The sequence below is a fragment of the Onychomys torridus genome, chromosome 3, assembly GCF_903995425.1.
Source record: "Onychomys torridus chromosome 3, mOncTor1.1, whole genome shotgun sequence".
NCBI lineage: Eukaryota > Metazoa > Chordata > Mammalia > Rodentia > Cricetidae > Onychomys > Onychomys torridus.
The window spans coordinates 105,955,254-105,977,924 of NC_050445.1; the positions used below are offsets into that span (position 1 = coordinate 105,955,254).

Here is a 22,671-nt window from a genome sequence, read left to right on the forward strand (position 1 = left end):
CAAAACCCACAGGCCAAGTTCCTGTTTTCAGTATTGTTTAAAATTTTGAAGATACATGATAGACTCTTTTTTTTTTCTTTTGAAGGTACCTGAAAAAAAGGGATTACTGAAAAAAGACCACCCTGTTTCTTTAAAGAGCGAGAAAACTCCTGAGTCTACTCAAGGTAGCAAAGAGAAAAGCTTATGGAAAGCAGAAACACCACAGGTTAGAACTCTCCTCGAGGGCGTTCAGCTCTTACCTCATCCTGCTTAGGCAGTTGCTGGCGCAGACTGAGGGTTGCTCAGAATCCTTAGTTAAAGAGGGAATAGCAGCCAGCACCCTCCCTTTCACTATGTCCTTTTATCCCCACTTTCTTCCACACTTGAGAAACCTGTGTGTGTAATCATTACTGTATTTAGATCAGACGCCAAATTCAATTTCCAATCTGATGTTAGGATAAGATAAAAGATCATTTTTCATTAGTGCCTCCGTTTCTCCCTCAGGGCTTCATTGGGAGTAGAATTATATTCTAATTAATACAAATAACGTCCGGTTTCTTGGTTCCTCCTCAGGGTCACTGCTCCAAGGTAGTTGCTGTAAAACCTCCCTTCTGGGAGTCCTCTCAGTATCACGTGGGGCTTTTCCACAAAGGGAGCCAGACAACTGCAGTTGTCTCTGGAAATTTCACTGAGGCCCCTAGCCTGCACTTGGAAAAGGAGGCACTTGGTTAGCGTATCTCTGACCTCATCTGGAATTGAGATGCTTCTGTATTTAGAACTCGTGCACCAGGCCGTGGGGAGCTTGTGTGCTTCTTGGGTATTTGCCATGTTGGATGCCTCATCATGATATGTTGAGACAAGACTACAGCTCTAGTCTTACTCATCGTCAGTGTCTCCCCTTCCTGCTTGTGCCTGTCCTATGACGGCGGCCTTCCCTCTTGCATGTTGGAGGAGGCCTCACTGAAGTAATGCCAGCAAGCAGATGCTGTGAGGCCCGGGGCGGAGTGAAGAGCTGCAGACAGGGACAGCTTGCTCCATTGCAGATTTACTTACAGTACGAATGTAATCCAAGACAGTTTGTTTCCTGTTCCCTCAGTGGATTTTTAACTAAATTTAATTTCACACAGGATTCTTCAGGTCCCACTCCATTTAAAAGCAGAGAGCCATCCAGTCGGATCAGGAAAATACAAGTAATTATATTGGATCTGGAGTCTTCATTGCCTGCCTGTGGCACCTATAAAATTTGTGGATTTTCAGTTTTTTCAGCTGCTACCAAGCATTCTCTCATCTCTTCCCCTGCCAACACCATACCCTCCACCCTTGCCTACTTGTTGCTTCGTATGCTGCTCTTTAATCTTTTGATCCCAGTGATGGGCACAAGTGTGCGCCCCACTGAGCCTGGATCAGGGATTTTCCTGCATTTATATTCTCTTGTATTCTACATTGTGTGCAACACAGATACCGTGTGTCACAGAAATGGTAATCTGCTCCTGTGTTTAAGAACAAATACTGAGTTCTATTTTTCTTCTTTAGGCAAATTTAGCCATTAACCCAGCAGCCTTGCTGCCCCCAGTGGCCCTGCAGACCCCAGGAACAAAGCCTCTTTCATCTGAATTAGCTTTCCCTTCATCTGAACCTGGAAGGAGCCATGTCCTGGAACGTGTGCCCACTCTTCCTGGGAGTGAGGAGACTGGTGTCAGTTTCGATCTTCCAGCCCAGGCAGATACCTTACACAGTGCAAACAAGGTGATGCAACTATCGTCTGTTTGTTTTTCTGTTAACCGGACTAAACTGACTGCTGCTTTCTAGACCAATCTGTAGTCCAGCTTCACCTCCCCACCTGAAGGGGGCACTCAGCCTTTGTTTAGCCCTTCTTCCCTTCTGCTTCTCTTTGTTTCCTGATGGTGCTTCTGCTTTTCCATTACCCACTTGTGCTTCCCCACTGATCATTAAATACTGGTCACACCAGGTCGCCAGTCCCTAATAGCATGCTGTGTCCTGTTGCTGCCCGCCAGCCCTGGTGCTTTTCCCACCGTTCTCTGGAGCACCTCGCCATCCTTACTTGCGTGGTTTTCTCTGCTTCCTGTAGCTTGGGCCCTCTTCTCTGGGATCCCAAGCAGTTCCTGCACACTAGGAAAGCTGTTGCAAAGGATGTCCTTAGTGGACTTCCAATGAACTCTTAGACGTTTTCTTTTCTCTCCAATCTCCCTTCTCTCTGAAGTCTTAATAGGTGTCCAAGTAGGCAACAGGACCCAGGATGACCTGTCCCTGGATGATAAATAATTTTTAGTGTTTTCAGGTTTATTTTTCCTGTATTCAAAACACAAAAACCAAAAAGCTCTTGTTATTTTTGTTATCTTTCAAGCTTAAATTAGCTACTTCCTAAAATTGTGTTTTGTTTTGTTTTGTTTTAAAAGAATATCTTTTATTTATTTTCTGGCAAGTTCTAGCATTGCATGTGATGTATCTTGGTTATATCTACCCTCAGCTCAGGCTCCCAGCTTCATTACTCAGAGCTTCCTAAAATCATGATATTTCTTTGAAGCAAACAGACACAGTTTGCTTATTTTGTTAAATATTTTGTTCAAAATAGGTTGTATCTTCTCAAACAAAACATGCCTTTTTATTTTGGAAAATATCAGAAATATTAAATCTTAGTTAAGAAGCTCCTCTTTTGAGGTTCTAACAAAGGTTCTCATGGTCCAGGCTCATCTGACATACAGCATCTAATACTTGCATCAGTGTCTGTTGACGTAGAAAAGCAGCGCCATCAGTTGATTTTTTCTGACTAATATCTCCTTGCTTCTAGACCCTGAGAAAGTTGGTGCTCGAACCCCTCTCAGTTCTTTTTTTTTCTTTTTCTTTTTTGATGAGGTACCTGGCTTTGAGTTAAGGGGTGAGGAGGTGCTAGGGTTTGTGTGTGTGTGTTTTGAGTCACAGAACACCAGCACTCCTGTTTTCTGGAGTTCCAGCAACATTGAAGCTTTTTTGCATGAAACTATTGTCAAAAGATTAAAATACAGGAGTAGAGGTGGTTTAAGTGGTGAGGAGCACTGCCTGCTCTGTCAGAGGACCTGGGGTCGTTCCCAGCACCCACACGGCTGCTCACAGTTGTCTGTGACTCCAGTTCCAGGAGATCTGATGCTCTCTTATGCCTCCTCAGGCACTACACAAATGTAGTATGCAGGCATCTATGCAGGCAGAACACCTGTAAATATACATAATTAAACTAAAATATATTTCTGGAAAAAAAAAAAGCTTAGAAACAGAGAATACTAAAGGGTTAGGAAAGATTGAGTCCTGGAATAGTAGGAACTGGTTAACTCCCTTTTAGAAATCTTGAGGGCTGGAGAGATGGCTCAGTTGTAAAAGGCTGGGCTCACAACCAAAAAGACATCTTAAACAACTTTATCTTTCCCTTAGGTCAGTGCTTCTCAACCTGTGGGTCATGACCCTCTTGGGGGTCCCATATCAGATATTTTTTATTATGATCCAAAACAGTAGCAAAATTACAGTTATGAAGTAGCAATGAAATAATTTTTTGTTGGGGGTCACCACAGCATGAGGAACTATACTAAAGGGCCATAGCATTAGGAAGGTTGAGAATCGCTGGCATAGGTGATACCTAGTTGAAGTAAACCACATAGCTTTATGGTTTTTTGAATTACTGAGTCTTTGCTATATTAGCCTTGAACATTTTTCTATCAGATCATGGTATGTGTGTTTGCCTTTGCAGAGTCGCGTTAAAGTGAGAGGAAAGCGTAGACCACAGACCCGCGCTGCGAGGCGGCTGGCTGCCCAAGAGTCCAGTGAAAGCGAGGACCTGAGTGTCTCCAGAGGACCTGTTGCACAGTTGGCCAATAGTTCTGTCTTACCAAATGGCCATCAACCTCATCTGCAGCCCAACATGGCCAGTGGAGAGATGAGCTCTGAGGAAGCCGTGGCCCCAGCTGCTCCGCCTTGGGAAAGTGGTCCTGCATTGTCTGTAGTCGACAAAAGCTTTTCTGTAACTTCTCTGCCTCAGACTGGAAATGAGGCTGACCTGTCTGATGCAGGGGACATCTTTCCACAGAGCATAGGATCACAGTCCATGGAGGGAACAAAAGTCAAGGCAGCAGAGACCCCAGCCCACTTGTCAGGAGGAAGTAAAGAGAAGAGCCTTGTGTTTCCTATTCTCAGTGAGGCCAGCAGTGCCGATGATCTCTTCCAGACTGTCAAACCAAGACCAGCAAAGAAAAGAAGCCCTTTCCCCCTCCTTGAAGATGAGGATGACCTCTTTGCAGATCAGAAAGGCAAAAAGAAGGAGTTGAAACCTGACAGCCATCAGGACAGCGTATCAAAAACACAAGACATTTTTGAGGTAACAAAAAAATACTTCATGTCTGGGGCTTTAAGGAAAGTAGCTGATTGGTTTCTTGAGCTAAAGAGTATGTGTGCTGCTCTTGTCTGCTGTCTACTTGCTTATTAATCATGATTAAGTGTAGTTAGAGTTTTCCTGCCTGGCCCATAGTCAGGACAAATCTCTCTCACCTGCCAGTCCTACAGTTGCTCAGATCCAACCAAGTAAGCACACAGAGACTTATATTACTTACAAACTGTATGGCCGTGGCAGGCTTCTTGTTATCTACTTCCTCTATCTTAAATTAACCCATTTCTAATAGTCTATAAGTTGCCACGTGGCTCATGGCTTACCAGTACCTTATTTCTTTCTTGTCATGGTGGTGGCTGGCAGCATCTCTCCTCCCCAGCCTTCCACTTCCCAAAATTCTCTCTTGTCCCGCCTATACTTCCTGCCTGGCCACTGGCCAAACAGCATTTTATTTATACAGAGCAATATATATTGGTGAAATTATTAAGGCCACTCCATGTAGTTAAAAGAGAGGTTTATTTTGTGGGGTAACTTACAAATGAAGGGATAGGTAGGTTGCAGGGTCTGGCAAAGGTATGGCACAGTCCAGCAGTGTTCTCTGGAGAACTCTGCTTGGTCTACCTCCAGCGTCCATGGTCCCAGAACCAAGAGAAGCCTCTCTATCCTGGGTCTTCAGCTTCCTCCCTCAGCCCCGCCTTGTGGGTGTGACCATTACCAAAGCCTCAATGGGGGTTGGAACTTCCAGGCCAAGGCTGGGATGGCTACCCACTACAATTAAGTCTCTTGTTAATAACACTAAGGATATTTTTTGCTGCCTTTAATCTTTGTTTACTGGGGCTACACACACACTCTATTTGTGTGTGTGTGTGTGTGTGTGTGTGTGTGTGTGTGTGTGTGTACATGTTTTTAATTAACTTTTGTTTGCTATTTTTTAAACTTTTGTAGGATGGTGCTGCTGTCAGTGACATGTTGTGTTGTTCGATGACACGTATGAGCGCCATTGCTACAGCTGTGTGTTTAAGCCCTGCTTATAGTTGGGACTCTGCTTTAGCAGAGTTTTGATGCTAAGGATTTTGTGGCAGTTGTTCAGCAGATGTTTATGGAGCATGGTGGCCCTGGGGTCAGCAGGAGAGCTAGGACACCTGTTCTGTCCCCTGATATTTCAAGGAGAGGAGTGAGATCCAAACAGAGCAGTAGGTAGTTAAGGTGATGTCAAATGGCACTAAATGCCATGAAGAAAACTACCTGGGGCAGGGGATAGTCACAGTGGGAGATAGTTCTCCAGTCTGGACTTGGTAGATGCCTCACTGCAGAGCTGGTATTTGGCCTTGACTAGAAGAATGATGAGGACAGTTGGGCAGAGACCCAGCTTAGTATCTTCCAGCCCATGGGGAAGTCTGCTTGAGTACCCTGGTCACTGCATATCTATAAATTATTGAACTATTTTTAGTTTTAAAAATACTTTTATTTATAAAAGTTGTTTTTGGCTTAATTAGGATGATATATTTGCTACGGAAGCAGTTAAACCTTTTCAAAAAAAGAGAGAGAAGGAGAGAACTTTGGAACCCAACTTATTTGATGATAATATTGATATCTTTGCTGACTTAACTGTAAAACCCAGAGAAAAGTCCAAAAAGAAAGTGGAAGCGAAGTCTATGTTTGATGATGATACAGGTGAGTATGGGTTTCCTGCCCCTTCTGTAGTATGGCTATCTACAGTGCACCTAGAGAGCATTACTGTTCACTGAATACATTTCCTGCTGTTCACATTGGCCCTTTCTTGGACTTTGTTCCTCAGTTGTAAGCAGATGTTTCCTTTCCTGACTGCTCGGTCCCAAATAATCACACAGAGGCTTATATTAATTATAAATGCTCAGCCAATAGCTCAGGTTTATTACTAACTAGCTCTTACATTTTAAATTAACCTATATTCATCATTTATGTTCTGCCACGTGGCTGTACCTTTACCATGGCATGTTTATCTCCTACTCTCTGCATCTAGCTGGTGACTCCTGTCTCTGCCCTTCTTCCTCCTATCATTCTTAGTTTGGCTTTCCTGCCAAACTTTATCCTGTTCAGCTATTGACCAGTAAGTTTGTTTATTAAACCAATCATAGTGATATATATTCACAGTGTACAGAAGGATTATTCCACAGCACTCAGTAGGTTTTCTTTTCTTTGCTGTGGAATCCTGGATAGTCTAAGAATGTGATGTGTCGATGGACACATTTTCATGAGGCAATTCTATGCTATGCTGAGTATCAAGGTTTAATACACTGCCCAGCCTTTGACCTGAAAGTAGAAGCTAACTCTTATTTTAGTGCTCACCGCCATCCTCAGACAAGCACTGTTTTTGAAAGGCAAATCCATCAGCAGGCCATGAAACTGGTTGAGTCAGAATAGCAGCTGGACAGTGAGGGACAGCAGCTTAAGGACTTGAGGTCAGTACAAGAGAGCAGGCCTGTGCAATGGAATCACACATGTGAGACTTGGCCTCTCCCTGAGTTCTGTGTATGTATGAACACACTGCACCTACTCCTCAGCTAACAAGCAAGCCAAATGCTGGTAGCTCTACCTGTTGGGCTTCTCATATGTTGGTAGACCTGGACTAGAGCTGGGACATGTCCTCTCTTCCTCTGTTCCTCAAGGTCTGTCCCTTCAGACTGGCTGGGAAAGCTTTTGTTGCAAAGACACACTGAGTCTGTCTCTGGCAAACCTTGTGCTTTATCCTCATGTGTCCTACTCCATAAAGTGTAGAAGAGACTTGGATTGCTTTTCTTTGTTCCTGTTTTGACACATGGTCTTGCCGTGGCCCTGACTAACCTTGAATTTCCCACTCTTCTGGTCTCAGCCCTCCCAGGTGCTGGGGTCACAGGCATACATAACTTTTTCATTACTAACTTATCCTACATGCTAAAGGGGGCAGTCATACAGCTTAGAAAATTTTATAAGTGGAGGAACAAAAGCTTTAAAGCTAAGCAATATTAATTTGTTTGTTGTACATCCTTTAAGACATAGCACTATTGTGTATTTACATAGAGTCAGTTTTTAAAGTAAGAACAGACTTTACCTGTTCTACTTCTAATCACATCTTAAATATTTTTCCATGTTGGTACATAGAAATCTTTGATTTCAGTGTTTTGAGTGATACTGCTTTGTGTTTAGCTATTAGCTTATTATGGGCAATCTAGGTCATTTCTAGTTTCTGTTATAGATAATGCAATAGTCTTTATCATTTTTGTACACCTGTATGTACAACATGCTGAAATTTGGTATGTTAGAATCTTACCAATATCATTGTGTTGTAGGATACTTGTATACTGTGTGAAGATATATTGCTGTGATTAGTTTAATAAAGAGCTGAATAGCCAATAGTTTGGCAGGAGGAATAGGTGGGACTTCCAGGCAGAAAGAGAGGAAGTAGGAGATGAATCTAGGTGCCAGGGAGACATGGAGAGGAAACAGGAGGCACAATATGGAAGAGAGGTGACGCCACATGACAGAATGTAGATGAACATAATGGGTTAATGTAAAGTATAAGAGCTAGTTAGGAACAAGTCTAAGCTGTAGGCCAAGTTTTCATAATTAGTAAGTCTGTGTGTCATTATTTGTGGGCTGGTAGCCCACAAGAAACTACTTCTAAATTACTGGGAAAGCGGCATAGTTAAAAGTCTAAAACACTAATATGAATGACTCAGACTTCATTCTTACCATGGAGATGTGTCCAATTGACTTCCTTTATTCTGTATTGGATTTCTCTTTGCATATTCTCACTGTCCTTAAAGGCCAGAGTGGAAAGAAGATAGAAATCAGTTCAGTGTCCAGGACTGAGTGTATTATTTCTGTACTATTTCTCACCTCATGTGCACATTCACACTTTTGTAGTAAGAAACTTACACTCAAAAAGAACCTGGTGTTTATATATCATTGTAAAACTTGAGTGCCATGAACTTGGCCTGGACCGGAACCCAAGAGGTTTGACTTTCGTATTGGTACTCTACAGTGTGTTATCAGAATTGGGTCTCTGGCAGTTTGTGTGGATGTGTCTCAAATTCCCATTTTCTTGCCTGTCTTAATAACCTTTTTTTTTTTTTTTTTTTAAAGATGATATTTTCTCCTCTGGTCTCCAGGCTAAGATGTCCAAACCCAAAAGCCAGTCTGCAGAGGTCACATCTGAACTAAGATCTGGTGACAAAGTGTCCACCATTTTTGATGACCCCCTGAATGCCTTTGGAAGCCAATAGAGCATTTGGGGTTGTCACAGCTCACCCTCCCATTCTGCTTTCAGTTAATGATGCTCTCTCCGACACTCACTGTCTTCACTGGGTCCCAAAAGCAAATACTGAGACAACTGGTTCAACCTTTACCCAATGTAACGAATATTTTTCTGCAGTGATTTTAATTATGCTTAAGGTTACAAATAAAAAAGTAAATGCTTCATTCTCAGTGGTTTGTTTTTACTTAATTAGACTGCATAGAAGGGCATGCTAGAAAGGAAATCTCCGTGGTTTTCATATGTAGGCAGGGAATGCAGATAGCCCTTGTCAGACAGAAGACCTGAAGTCCTTGCTCTGTGGGAGGGGCTCCGAGTGCGGTGATGGTCTGGGCAGGTGAAAGAGAAAGGAGGTGAGAGATTCTAAACCTGTGAGGTTTCCATTGACTTCCAAGAATGCCTCTGCCATCCTCTAAGGGGAACTGTGGCCCTCTGCTGTCTTGATTTTGGAAAGAAAGTTTCATTGGAACACAGCCATACCCGTCATTCCCACACTATTTGTGGCTGTATTCAGGCTACTTATAATGCCAGAGTTTAGTAGTTGCAAGGAATGGATGGCTTAGTTGTAGGCATATTTTTGCCTTTCTTAGCTTTTGTTTCTTCCCTTGTAAATAAATAGTTTGAGCCTGCAAGGTTGTTGTTGAGACTAGGTGATGACCCTTTTATCTATCTGCCCCTTAAAATGGTAGGTGAGGACCGTGATATGGCTTGCTGAGGTAATGCAGCTTCAAAGTGGAAGCCAGACGTTTATACTCATGCCCCGGATGCTGGAGCCATGCTGAGTTACTCGGATTTGAAATTTCCAGCACAGATGCTGTTCCAGCCTCTGAACATTACCATCGTGGCTCTGTTCTCAGTTTGAAGCTACTAGCCCTAATCGCGGGCTGGGTGTAAGAGCCACCAGCAAGAGGGTGGCAGAAGGCCAGCGTCTCACTATACCTTCTACCTCAGTGCTCAGTAACTCCGAGACTGGAAACTGGTGGGTAAAAACTCAAGTCTCAGTGAGAGGATGGGAGAAGACTCACAAGGGTCTTTCATAGACTAGTCCCTAGTCACAAGTCGACTATTGGAGGTTTCATTGACCTCCTCTGCAGTCCACTCAGTAAAACAAATATTTGAATTGAACCTCCTGTTATGGGAATAAAGTAGTAACGCCCAAGTTATTTTATATCCCAGTTTAACCTCTTGGTGTACAGCAAAAGCGTGCTGGGATTTCGAGCTCAAGCCACCTGTTTGACCTTATAGTCTTCAGTAATTACTCAAATGCAAGAGGTATACAGAAAAGTCACAAGCCCTTATAAGCAAGGTATAAGAATGTCCCCATTTTACAGATGATACAATTGAGTCAGAAATGTCAAGAATGAGTGGAGCACAACGAGGGTGGTGCGTTTCAGTCAGGCTATCCTGGATGTCTTTTAAGTGCTCCAGACTCTGGAAAGGCCATGAGTGGACAGGTCCTCCCCAGAGAACCTTAGATGTGCCCCAGCCAGGGCGCTCCGCCCTGGCGCCCACTCCTCCCCGTGGACTGTGGCCTGTTTCCAGCCTCCTGCCTTGCCCCAGCCGGGTCCCGCGTCAGTAATAAAGGGTCAACATCCGGGCCTCTCCTAACCGACAACCCCTCCTGAACGCCCGTGCGACCCGGGCGTCCGAGCAACGGCCAGCCTCGGAAGGCTCGGCCCCGCCCCTCGCAGGCTGATTGGAGGGCGCCGGCAGCGCTGGCCGGCGATTGGTGAGCGGTGTCACAAAGGGCGGGGCCTGGGCTTTGCAGGCCAGCGGTGGCTGGCTTCGCAGGCGCGCTCACCTTTATCGGCCTGCGGGCAGGCGAGCGAGCGAGCGAGTGGACAGGACCACCGGAGGGCGAGCGGGTGAGGGGCGCAGCGGGGCGGGGCGCGGCCCGGCGGGCGGGCGGGCGGCTGAGGGGCCCGCTGCGTCTTCGCGGCTCGGGCAGGCGGGAGAGGTGCGCTCGCCTCGGCTGCAGCCTGGTCGCGCCCTCTGCGCTTCTCTGCTCCGGACTCACCGGACCGGACAGCCGTCGCTCAGGGTACAAACTGGTCGCGCCCGCGATTCCGGGCGCTGCTGACCCGGCTTTGGGACTGAGGGTGGTCCCTGCGGGGCGTGGTCCCTGGCCCTAGGGCGGCACAGCCGCACTTGGGCATCAGTCCTAGGCTAGAGTGGGATTCCACTCTTTTAGTTCGATTTTCACGTATCTGTAAATGTATAAGTGTCAGCATTTCAAATGGCTGCATCGTGTTGTGGGTATTTTTATGTTGGGCGAAAAATTTAAAAGCTAACTTGTCGTGTGGCTAAGTTTCTTTGGACGAGAAGGAAGCCAAAGTCCAAGGTACTGAAATTACTTATTGCGTGCACATATTGCTGCTTTTTGCGGTTGTGTTTTTAGAACATTTCAAATGATGAAATAAATGTTGCAGATTTATTTTGAATTTTTTTTCTCCCAGCTTTTAAGCTAATTAGTCGATTTTAAGCATCGTTTTATTCCCTTGTACCATTTCACATCAGTATGAGTTGTCCGTGTTCCACATGCCACTTTGAGGAGGCTTGCACCCCGTCTCAGCGGGCCCAGTGTTTGTACTGACTCGGCCGATGAGCTTCCTTTTGCCCTCTGTTTTCTATACACAATTGTTTTCAGTTACGGTTACCGCCCGCGCCCCTTTTTGCATGGGAAATTATCCCACTGACTAGGTAGGTCCAGACTTCATTTGGAAGTTCCAGCACCATTGATGCTGTACTCATTGCAACGCTAATTTTCTTCTACTCAGAGTCACCTGATCTAGTCTCACTTCAGATTTAGGACTTCCAGATCTGTGACCTTCTACTTTCCCCCAGTTTGTTCATTTCTTCAGGGACCAAGTATAAAAAGCACCTCAAAGTTCTTCTCCTAGACACTGGTCGTCTGTGCCTTCGCTAATGTTCATCTCAGCATTCCTAACATGGGACTTCTAGACTGCTTTTTTGTAGGTAGGATTCCTGTTGGCCTTGAAGAAGCAGACACTGGTATTTCTGTAGCTCTGTGTATACTGTATACTGAGTATAGTGTATCACTGTATACTCTTCGGTATAATGTGATACGTGCATTAAAACATATCTTCATGTTATCAGTGGGTATTCACTGTAATTCTGGGGGGTTTGTTTTGTTTTTCTTTTTTGTTTTGTGAAAATGCTGACTGAGCCTAAGGCCCAATATGTGCTAGGAAATACTCTATCTATCACTAAGTTGCATGTTAACTATCAATGATGTAAGGATAATGAAACCTGAACAGTACCACTGTAGAGAGTAATGTGCTGTTCTCACTATGACCAACAGTATAGCAGCACAGTACTTTGTATTGCTATTATTTGTTACTTACTTTTTTCCATATGTTGTATAGCTCCACTCAGAACAACTATGCTGTCAGCAACAGCTTTGCATCTTGTGATGCCATTTTTTGTTGTTGTTTGTTTTTCGAGACAGGGTTTCTCTGTGTAGCCTTGGCTGTCCTGGAACTTACTCTGTAGACCAGGCTGGCCTTGAACTCACAGACATACACCTGCCTCTGCCTCCCAAGTGCTGGAATTAAAGGCATGTGCCAACACCACCCGGCTCTATGTTGCCATTTTTAAAAGAACATTAGCTATCTGCACAATTCAAGTTTCCTAATAATATTTTATATTAGAAGGATAAAAATTCTTGCTACAGCAGAAATATCTGTGTATACATGTTTGTTACGATTTTTATAAATTCTGGTGGGGTGAATCAGAATGAGATTTCCAGAAGAAACCAATATTCCTCCAAACAGTTTTGGAGCATAACCACTGTTTCTTCATTTCTATGACAGGATAATACCCTTCATTAATTTTGTCTAATATAAAGATCAGTGGAGAAAGTGAATTGTTTTTAATGAGTTTCATTGAACCACTGTTAATGGGTGCCAATATGTACAGGATGCTGGACTGAGTGACGGAGAAGTCATTCCTCCCTTAAACACTTACAGTTTACCAGCACAAGAATGACAGGTATGCAAGCAGTACAGTTTTGATGGTGTCATATATGACATGGATACAAAAGAGAGTAAGTATAAAAGATTTTATGGGATGGTTGATACTTGAGCTGAGGCTTTTGGGGAGAGGTACAGTACTGGTTATTGAGCCCATGGCTTTGTATTGCAGGCAGGCACTCTCCTTGAGGTGTATGTACTTTGTATTGTAGGCAGGCGCTCTCCTTGAGGTGTATGTACTTTGTATTGTAGGCAGGCGCTCTCCTTGAGGTGTATGTACAGTCCTTTGTATTGCAGGCAGGCGCTCTCCTTGAGGTATATATATGTACAGTCCTTTGTATTGCAGGCAGGCACTCTCCTGGGGGTGTATGTACAGTCCTTTGTATTGTAGGCAGGCACTTTCCTGGGGGTGTATGTACAGTCCTTTGTATTGTAGGCAGGCATTCTCCTTGAGGTGTATGTACTTTGTATTGCAGGCAGGCACTCCCCTTGGGGTGTATGTACAGTCCTTTGTATTGCAGGCAGGCACTCTCCTTGGGGTGTATGTACTTTGTATTGCAGGCAGGCGCTCTCCTTGAGGTGTATGTACAGTCCTTTGTATTGCAGGCAGGCACTCCCCTTGGGGTGTATGTACTTTGTATTGCAGGCAGGCACTCCCCTTGGGGTGTATGTACTTTGTATTTCAGGCAGGTGCTCTCCTTGAGGTGTATGTACTTTGTATTGTAGGCAGGCGCTCTCCTTGAGGTGTATGTACTTTGTATTGCAGGCAGGCACTCCCCTTGGGGTGTATGTACTTTGTATTGCAGGCAGGCACTCCCCTTGGGGTGTATGTACTTTGTATTGCAGGCAGGCACTCCCCTTGGGGTGTATGTACTTTGTATTTCAGGCAGGTGCTCTCCTTGAGGTGTATGTACTTTGTATTGTAGGCAAGCGCTCTCCTTGAGGTGTATGTACTTTGTATTGTAGGCAGGCACTCTCCTTGGGGTGTATGTACTTTGTATTGCAGGCAGGCACTCTCCTTGAGGTATATGTACTTTGTATTTGCAGGCAGGCGCTCTTCTTGGGGTGTATGTACTTTGTATTGTAGGCAGGCACTCTCCTTGAGGTGTATGTACTTTGTATTGCAGGCAGGCGCTCTCCTTGGGGAGTATGTACTTTGTATTGCAGGCAGGCGCTCTTCTTGGGGTGTGTGTACAGTCCTTAGAACTGAGTTTTGAGGGATGATTAGGTACTTCGGAAGCCGTGTGTGGCGTTGACACTGAGAAGGACAAAGCGGGGGCGATAACGTGGGCTACAACTAGAAGGTGGAAGGACCATAGATATGCTGGCGGAAGTGTGTAGATAGGTGAAAATGCGCTGGGAGATGAAATGTGCTTGTGGAAAAGTCTTTCTAAGGAGTTTGAAAGTTATTGTACAGACAGTGGAAGCCATGATAGGGCCTTCAGCTAGAAATAATACGATCAGTCTATATTTTCAAAAGATAGCTGTGCTTACATCATGTGTTACTAGAGAACTGCCAATTGAAATCAAAACCCATAACACTGACAGCGCAAAACGATGTGATGACATTAGAAACTCTTCGTTGGTGCTCAAATGCAGAATGATTTAGCCACTTTTGCATATTGTTTGGCAGTTTCTTTAAAAGAAAACCAAACACAAGGGGCGGGGTGTGGCTCAGCTATCAGAAGTAAAATGCTAACCTTACAAGCCTGAGGATCTTAGTTTGGATCCACAGTACCTGCATGAACAGCTGGGCACAGCAATGTGCATCTGTGATCCCAGGGCTGGGGTGTGGAGACAGTGAGGAGTCCTCGGGCTTGCCAGTCACCCAGTCAAGCTGAATTGATGAGCATCAGGGTGATGCCTGAAAAGTTTTCAGTGATGCCTGTAAAGCATAAAGTGGAAGATGATAGAGGAAGAAATCTGATGTTGACTGCTGGCCTCCAAATGTACACAGTGTACACACATGTACACAATGTGCACATATACAAATGTACACAATGTACACACATGCACATATACATATGCACACAATGTACACACATGCACACAATGTATACAATGCACATATACATATGCACACAATGTACACACATGCACAAAAAGTAGAAAATGCTCTTGTAATAAAATCTAGTCTAGGGCTGGAGAGATGGCTCAGCCGTTAAAGGCTAGGCTCACAACCAAAAAAGATAATAAAATCTAGTCTAAATAAGTTTAAAATATATAAATATAGCTCATGTACAAAATCTACATGTTTGTTCATGATTGCCAAAAAATGAAGTATGTAAGATATTTCTCAGTAAGAGAATGGATAAATGAAACTGTATTACATCCAGACAATAGAACATAGTTTAGCACTTAAAGGAAACAAGCCATCAAGGTATGACATGTCACAAAAGAGCCTTAAGTATGTGTTCCTTAGAGACACCACTCTGAAAATGCTGCATATTGTGTGATTCCAACTGCATGACATTCTGGAAAGGGCAAAGCTGTGGAAACATTAAAAAGATCAAAAGTTGCCAAGAATTCAAGGCATGGGGAGGGATCAGTAGCCCCAACACAGAATTTTTAGAATACTGAAACTACCCTGATATTGTCCTGGTAAATACATGTTTTCATACGTTTGTCCACCTGAAAGATGTATGTACCCCACCAAAAGCAAACCCTAGTGTAAACTTTTGTTTTGGTGACAGTGATGTGTCAGTTCCCAACTTGTTAATGGTGTACTGTGTTAGTGCAGGATATAAGGAAGGAACAGGTGCTTGTGGGGAATCAGTGTAACTTCTGTTCAGTTTTCTTGTGGATTTAAAACTGCCCTAAAAGTAAGTCTTCTTACTTACTAGGGAGAAAATTCTTCTCTTTAGAATTAAAAAAAAAAAAAAAAAAGGAAAAAAGAAAACAAAATAAAATACCACCCCAAAAGATAAAAACAAACAAAAAAACCCACAACAAACTAACCAAATAAAAACACACGCACAAAAACTGTGGAGTTCATCATGCGTTGGTCAGCTACTCCTGAACACAAGGTTTGTCCTGGAATGGCAGTACCACTCCATTAATAGCTGTTAACCTTTACCCTAGTGTGCAGAGGGCCGGCCTTCTGCAGGTCAGAGAGACTGGGAATGAGATACAGAGTCAGTGAGAAGAAACACACAGACTTCTTTTTCTGAGGGATAAAAATTTCTCTTCATTATTTTTCCTGTTGTTTGTTCTGCTCCCTTCCTTTTTGTTCTGTTCTTCTAACCTGATGTTTCCCTTCTTCTTTTTCCTAATGACTTCCTTCTCACTACTTCCTGATGTCTACATTCTACATCTTTCCTGGTATTTTCCTTTGATTCTTTATTTTCCCCTTACAGCTTATATACCCCAGTGGAATCATTTAAGTAATATAAAATTTTCAATGTGGTTATATTTTGTTAAGTAAATGATTACAATGAATATAAGTAAAAACCAAGATGTTTTTCATATCCCCTTATATGATTAAACATTTTACATATTACAGGTGAAAAATATAGATCAGGAGCCTTTCCGCCATAACTGTTTACATAGTTTTTATTGTTGCTAGAAAAACAAGTTGCTAGTTTCACTTTTCATATTTTAGAATCCAGTCCAATTATCCTAACTGACCATCTAATTCTTTGTTTTCTGGTTACATGAAGTCCATTAGTTAAAGCTTTATTTTAGCTATAATGCACACCAAAATCCATGAACACATTTCCCAATATCAAAAAGAAGTTGAGCTAACTCCTGGGACCCAATTGTTTTCTTGAAGAGAAACTCATAAGTTCTATCTGTGTTCCTTGTTCCTATTTTCTATCCTCTGCAACCCCTGCTTTATCAGGGCCGGGGGTAATACTTTCAACAGTACAATTTAAGAGGAAATCATCTTCATAATAATCCAAATGTAAAAATGCCCAGTAGAGCAGGATAGTTCCATGAGATAATCACACTACATTAAAGGCAGTAGGGATCCCCCACACCCATTTATATCATGCCAGATACCAGAGAAAAGTGACAGTGGCAAATATGTAAAGGCACAGCAGTAGCAAGAGACATTCAGGAGCCAAAGCCCTTGGGACCTTGCCTATCCGAGATTTACCCATCAGTGCCTTGCATTCTGGTGGGCCGGACTCCTGAAGTCAATTGCCACCTGCTGCTTCTCTGACATGGCACAAGTGACTAGGTTTTCATTCAATCATTTTTAAAAAATATAACAAAATAAAAGATAAAACAAAAACCATCAGATTAAAGTTGGACAAGGCAAACCAACAGAGAGAAAAGAGCCCAAGAGAAAGCACAATAATCAGAGACCCACTCATTCCCACACTCAAGAATCCCACAAAAACACTGAACTGGAAGCTATAATATAAGCACAGGGAACCTGGTGCAGACCTGTGCAGGCCCTGTGCTTGCTGCTTCAGTCTCTGAGTTCCTGTGAGCCTTGCTCAGTTGATTTAGAGGGCCTTGTTCTCCTGGTGTCCCCCACCCCCTCTGGCTCTTACACTCTTTCAGCCTCCTCTTCTGTGGGGTTCCCTGAGCTCTGAGGGGAGGGATGTAATGGAGACACCCCATTTAGGGCTGAGTGTTCCAAGGTCTCTTACTCTCTGAATAATGTCTGGCTCTGGGTCTATATTTATTCCCATCTGCTATAGGAGAAAGCTTCTTGATGATGGCTGAACAAGACACTAATCTATGAGTATAGCAGAATGTTATTAGGAGTCATTTTTATCACTACATTTTTTCTTTTCTTAGACTAACATTATTTGGTTTTACCCTAGGTCCTTGGGCCATTTAGTCTCAAGCAGTGTCAGGTTTGGGTTCCAGCTTGTGAAGTAGGCATTAAATCATATCAGTTGTTGGTTGGTTACTTTCCCAAGCTTTTTGCCACCATTGCCCCAGCCTATCTTGCAGGCAGCATACCATTGTAGATAAAGGGTTTGTGGTTGGCTCGGTGTTTACATTTCTCTATTGATAGCATGGAGAGTGCCTTCCTTTATCAAAGATGCTGGAATATAGGGATGAAGGCTCTATGCAGATACCAGCTCTATGTCTCCATGTTCAATGAGTTGTGTGGGTGTTGTCTTCAGCATTGGGGCCTCGCTGTCAGTTTGTGCAGAGGAACCCATAGTCTTGGCAACAGCCTGTGTTGTTTGGGGGTTCTTGTGGGGCCCCTTTGGCCAACAACTCAATTAGATATAACCCAGTTCCGGAATTGGAAGCTTCATTTGGTGACAAAAGATGGCCAGTTGGGATGCTATCTCCCCTATTATTTGGTGATTTCATTTAATTTGCCTTCATATATGTATATATTTTCTACTGTACTAGGTTTCTACATTTTGCCTCAAATGGCCCTTAATTTTAGCTGTCTTTCCTTGTACTCCCTCTCACAACCTCTCTTCCCTATCCTTTAGGATACTTTTTGAAAAATACTTTCAATCCAGTGGTAAAGAGTGGGCAAAGGCTATGAATAGATATTTCTCCAAGGGTGAGATGCAGAGGGCCTATAATTGCATAAAAGATGCTCAGAATCATTTGAGAGTACAAATCACAACCATGATGCACTACCATGTATTCACTAGGATAGCTTTAGTAGAAAGATAATTAAAAGTATTGACAAAAATGTGAAGAAATCTACACCCTCAATTTATTGTTACTTTATTATAAAATGATTCAAACTACGTGGAAAACAGTTTAATAATTCCATAAATTGCCCAGTACAGTTGCCATGTGACCCAGCACACCCATTTCTAGATATGTATCATCAAGAAAAGAAAACTTGTCCAAATAATAGCTGATTGTTAATTATAACAGTATGTGCATTGGCTCCAAATAGGAACCTACCCAAGTACCTAAATCAGTGCCTGGAGAGATAATATGCACCAGGTTCATTCAGGGAACTATTATTCATCCACCAGATGAATGAAGTATTAATGCATTGATGAACTTTGAAAACTTTATGCAAAGCAATGAAGCCAGTCACAAAATATCATATATTGTATCATTTCATTTATGTGAAGTGTCTGCAATAAGCAATTATAGAGAAAGCAAGTGGAATAGTTGCTGCCTTGGACTTAGAAGCAGAATGGGGTGTAGATGGAGTTTCTCTGTGTCCTGGCAGTCACTCCCAAATAACCACACAGAGACTTATTATTAATTTTAACTGCTTGGCCAATAGCTTAGGCTTGTCTCCAGCCAGCTCTTACAACTTAAATTAACCCATTTCTATTAATCTGCCCTGAGGCTTGTTTACCTCATCTGTGAATTTACCATGTTGCTTCTTCTGCATCTGGCTCGCTACTCCTGTGACTCTGCCCCGCTACTCCTGTGACTCTGCCCCGCTACTCCTGTGACTCTGCCCTTCTCCTTTCCAACATTCTCTTAATCTGGTTCTTCTGCCTAACCTTATTCTACATAGCTATAGGCCAGTCAGCTTCTTTATTAAGCCAGTCACAGTGACATATATTCAGACAGTGTAAAGGAATATTCCACAATGGGGAAATTTGGGAGTGATGGCTATTGGGTGTAAGGATTTTGGGGTGGTGAAAATATTGTAAAGGTGATTGCAAGAGGTTATTGATGTCACTCACTGCTAGAAGTCGTGGCTGATCAGCCCCCATCACTGGGGGAAATAATGGTTGCAGTGGTTGAACATTTTTAGCATGAAAAAAGTGAATTTAGGATGTTAAGTAAGTCAATTTATGGTATGTGAATTATATTTCAACAAAACCACCTTGAAAAAAGATTTCCTCACCTCTTCAGAAAGATATTCATTTGTGTTGTTGAAGCTTAGAACTCACCTGCCCCCCAATATGGGATCTTCTCCAAGTAACAGCAGTTTTTAGTGATCACTCTTGCTGCTAATTCTATACTATTAGCTTACCTTATGTGTCTGTCCATTGTGTTGTCTCTCTTACTCATTAGCCATTGTGTGCTTGTGAGTAGAGACTATCTACATCATTACCATTGATTATTTATTTAGTGGATCAGTTTTCAAGGGACTTATTAGGTTGTTTGCCATTCTTTTCATCCAATGTAATTATGTATAAGATGCTAAAGTTTTATATGGTTTAAAAGAGAAACATCTTAGAAAAGAATGTACATACACTTGGAAAGTCTTACAAAACTATATTGATATGTAGAATTTGAATATTAGCAAAAATGTTTGTCGATCATGTGTTGTATATTAACAACAATGCTAAACTCTGGTAAGGTACCATGAGGAATTAAAAGTGTATCTAGTCTTCATGAATAGTCTACATCAGGAGTGATTTCAGAGGCAGGGAAGGAAAGTTCATTACTAGACACAGGTAAAGTTAGTAAATTAAGTTGAGACTGTTTGGAAGACCAGTATGAGCCAGAGTTATTTGGAAAACCTTAACAAAGAAGGGACTTACAGATTTGTTTTAAAAAATAAACTTTTGTTTTTCAGGTACAAAACTTAAACATGAACGACGATACATATTACCAATGTTCAAAGCTGATTTGGGTAGAACTGGAATACAGTTGCACACAACATATTCCAGAGGAATTAGAAAAGGCAAAGTAATGGATAACAGAAAAGAGCCTCCATTCTTCAATGAAGATAACGTGGGACCATTTTACTTCAAACTTCCTTTCTATGACACCATGGAACTCTTCATCGAAACATTGACTGGAACATGTTTTGAACTAAGAGTTTCACCCTTTGAAGCTGTTATCTCTGTGAAAGGAAAAATTCAAAGATTGGAAGGTACGAAGGTACTAGTCTTAGTTTCTACAATATGAGGATTAAATATCTTAAAAGTTTTTTTTTTTTTTTTCGAGAACAGGGTTTCTCTGTGTAAAAGTTTTTTAAGGGAGAAAATTTTAAACATATGGCATTAGAAAGAATAGAATAATAAAATCTCCATTTTATCTTCAACAGTAACTGACTTAGAACCTGCCTCCTTTGTATTCCTTTGTTCTCTATCTTATCCCCCTCCACTAGGTCTTAATTCAGATCTCTGGCATCATGTTTATGTCATGAAATAAATATTTCAAAATAGTTTTAGCACATTAGGATAATTACACAAATTGAACCATAACTATTTTGCAGTTTTTAATGGCGAATGTAATTTATTTCCTTTTAGAGAATTTGTTTTTTTCTTTGTTTTTTATACCAGTTTGTAAATCTTTTTTTTTTTTTTAAGATTTATTTATTTATTATGTATACAGAAGAGGGCACTAGATCTCATTACAGATGGTTGTAAGCCACCATGTGGTTGCTGGGAATTGAACTCAGGACCTCTGGAAGAGCAGTCGGTGCTCTTAACCTCTGAGCCATCTCTCCAGCCCTGTAAATCTTTTTTATCCCCTTTACAATGGAGATTTTCTGAGTGAAAATCATTTATATATATTCAAAGTTCCTCTAACATAGCAAGGATTTTGAATGACATTAATATCTTTTTGTGGTGTATGTATTTGTGGTGTCATATGTTACTTTATATTAATATTACTTTTTCAGATTTCAGATTACCATTTATGATTGTCCAGTTTTGACTAGAAAATTAAATCATTCCCTATAACGCTGTATAGATCTTTGCTGGTGGAGTCAATTGGGACTCGTTTGTAATATGAAGGTACTAATTAGGATTGCTCTCCAGCCAACTTAAATGCAGAATTACAGAAGGGTGAGAGTGGGTGGATCTTTGGGAGTTCGAGGATTCTGGATATTCAAGTTTTTGAATATTTGCTTTTCCTTCAATCCCTCTCCCTTAGGGTAGTTTAAGGGGGCAGCTGAGTCTAGAACCGCATGTACCCCTGTTTCTAAGTGACAGAGGCAGTGAGAGTCATTGTGTTCTGCTGGAGACTTCAAAAGAACTACCTTCATGGAAATATCAGTTTTCATGCTTTTCTGGATGGCTCACTGGATGTCAGTTGGAACTAGCATGGGAGGATTCTCAAGACTCCAAATTAGCAAGATGTGGCTGGAGAGGACAGAGGGACAGTGCTTGAGTTAGTCCTGCAGAAGGTTTTTCCTTTGGCGAACTTTTGATGAGTTCAGAACTACTAGTGCCTGGTGGGAGGGGAGAAAGTGAGTTGTGGAGGAAGCTAAGGACACTGGTGACCTAGGAGCAGTGTGTTGAAGCAGCGAGGAAGAGGTAGCTGTCAGGGAACTGTCGCAGGTCTGGAAGGGACAGAATACCCAATCCACTAAGCAAATTCACATTACTTTTAAAATCACATTTTCACTTATTTTATGTGTATGCATGCACATGTATATGTGCTTGCTACAGCACGCACACTTGTGGAGGTCAGAGAACAATTTGTGGGAGTTGATTCTTTGTACTCTGTAGGTCTTGGGGTCAAACTCAGTTCCTCAGGCTTGGTAGCAAGCTGCAAGCACCTTCACCCACTGATCCACTGTTGCACCCTAAGGCACATCTTACTGGCTCCCAGATGAGCATTCCTTAATGAACAGGGATAATGATAGCAACAATTGCCAATGATCAGGATTACATGAATTACCAAATGTAAAATGTCCTTTTCCTTACCAAGGAAAATGCTTAGTCTGGAGATAATGTCATTTGTTTCTGAGAACCTAATGTACATAGTGTACACTTGGGGAAGGCTATACCTTGGCTCTCTAACTTTCTTTCTGGAGCTTACTAAGCAGAGCAGTGGTTTACGAAGGTGTGCACATCCTTTCCAGAGGGTGTGCAAAATACTGCATGTGCCAAGAGCTGTAAGAGGCTGTCTGGAGCAGTGGGATCCCTCATATGCCTTTGGTTTGGGCATTGCTGCTCCCTAAACAAATGTTCTCCCTGTACATGGAGGAGGATTGTTTTTGTGGTTCCTTATAAGTAACGGAGTCCTATTATTAATTATGGACAATGAGTTCAAATAGACAATCATCTTTCTGCATGACAGCTGCTGCTCCATCAGTGTGGGCTCCCGAGGGAATGTAGTAGCAGACCCCCTGCACTGGCACAGTGGGGAGTGGCAAGGAAAGACCTCTTCCCCCAAACTACTTCCTTTTTAGAGCAATTTGCCACTTCTGCATCACCCTCTTTATCCTGATATTAGACAAGGGCCAGATG

At 42.4% G+C, this 22,671-nt stretch overlaps 2 protein-coding genes across 5 annotated transcripts in view; both read left to right on the forward strand.

The window, feature by feature from the left end:
* The window catches only part of Washc2c (WASH complex subunit 2C), a 41,385-nt gene extending 32,591 nt beyond the window's left edge, over window positions 1-8,794 (forward strand). Inside the window, exons 20-25 of the mRNA XM_036181893.1 lie at window positions 86-205; window positions 1,107-1,169; window positions 1,513-1,725; window positions 3,716-4,339; window positions 5,845-6,022; window positions 8,453-8,794. Of these exons, the coding sequence (XP_036037786.1) occupies window positions 86-205; window positions 1,107-1,169; window positions 1,513-1,725; window positions 3,716-4,339; window positions 5,845-6,022; window positions 8,453-8,592 (1,338 nt within the window). The 3' untranslated portion in view covers window positions 8,593-8,794. The remainder of the gene's footprint in view (window positions 1-85; window positions 206-1,106; window positions 1,170-1,512; window positions 1,726-3,715; window positions 4,340-5,844; window positions 6,023-8,452) is intronic.
* A 1,591-nt stretch (window positions 8,795-10,385) lies between these two features.
* The window catches only part of Zfand4 (zinc finger AN1-type containing 4), a 91,459-nt gene continuing 79,173 nt past the window's right edge, over window positions 10,386-22,671 (forward strand). For 3 of the 4 annotated variants that reach the window (XM_036182493.1, XM_036182494.1, XM_036182495.1), the window contains exons 1-2: window positions 10,386-10,486; window positions 20,043-20,342. In XM_036182493.1, the coding sequence (XP_036038386.1) occupies window positions 20,081-20,342 (262 nt within the window). In that variant the 5' untranslated portion in view covers window positions 10,386-10,486; window positions 20,043-20,080. Of the gene's footprint in view, window positions 10,487-20,042; window positions 20,343-22,671 lie in introns of those variants that run through there. The other variant, XM_036182496.1, reaches the window with a different exon arrangement.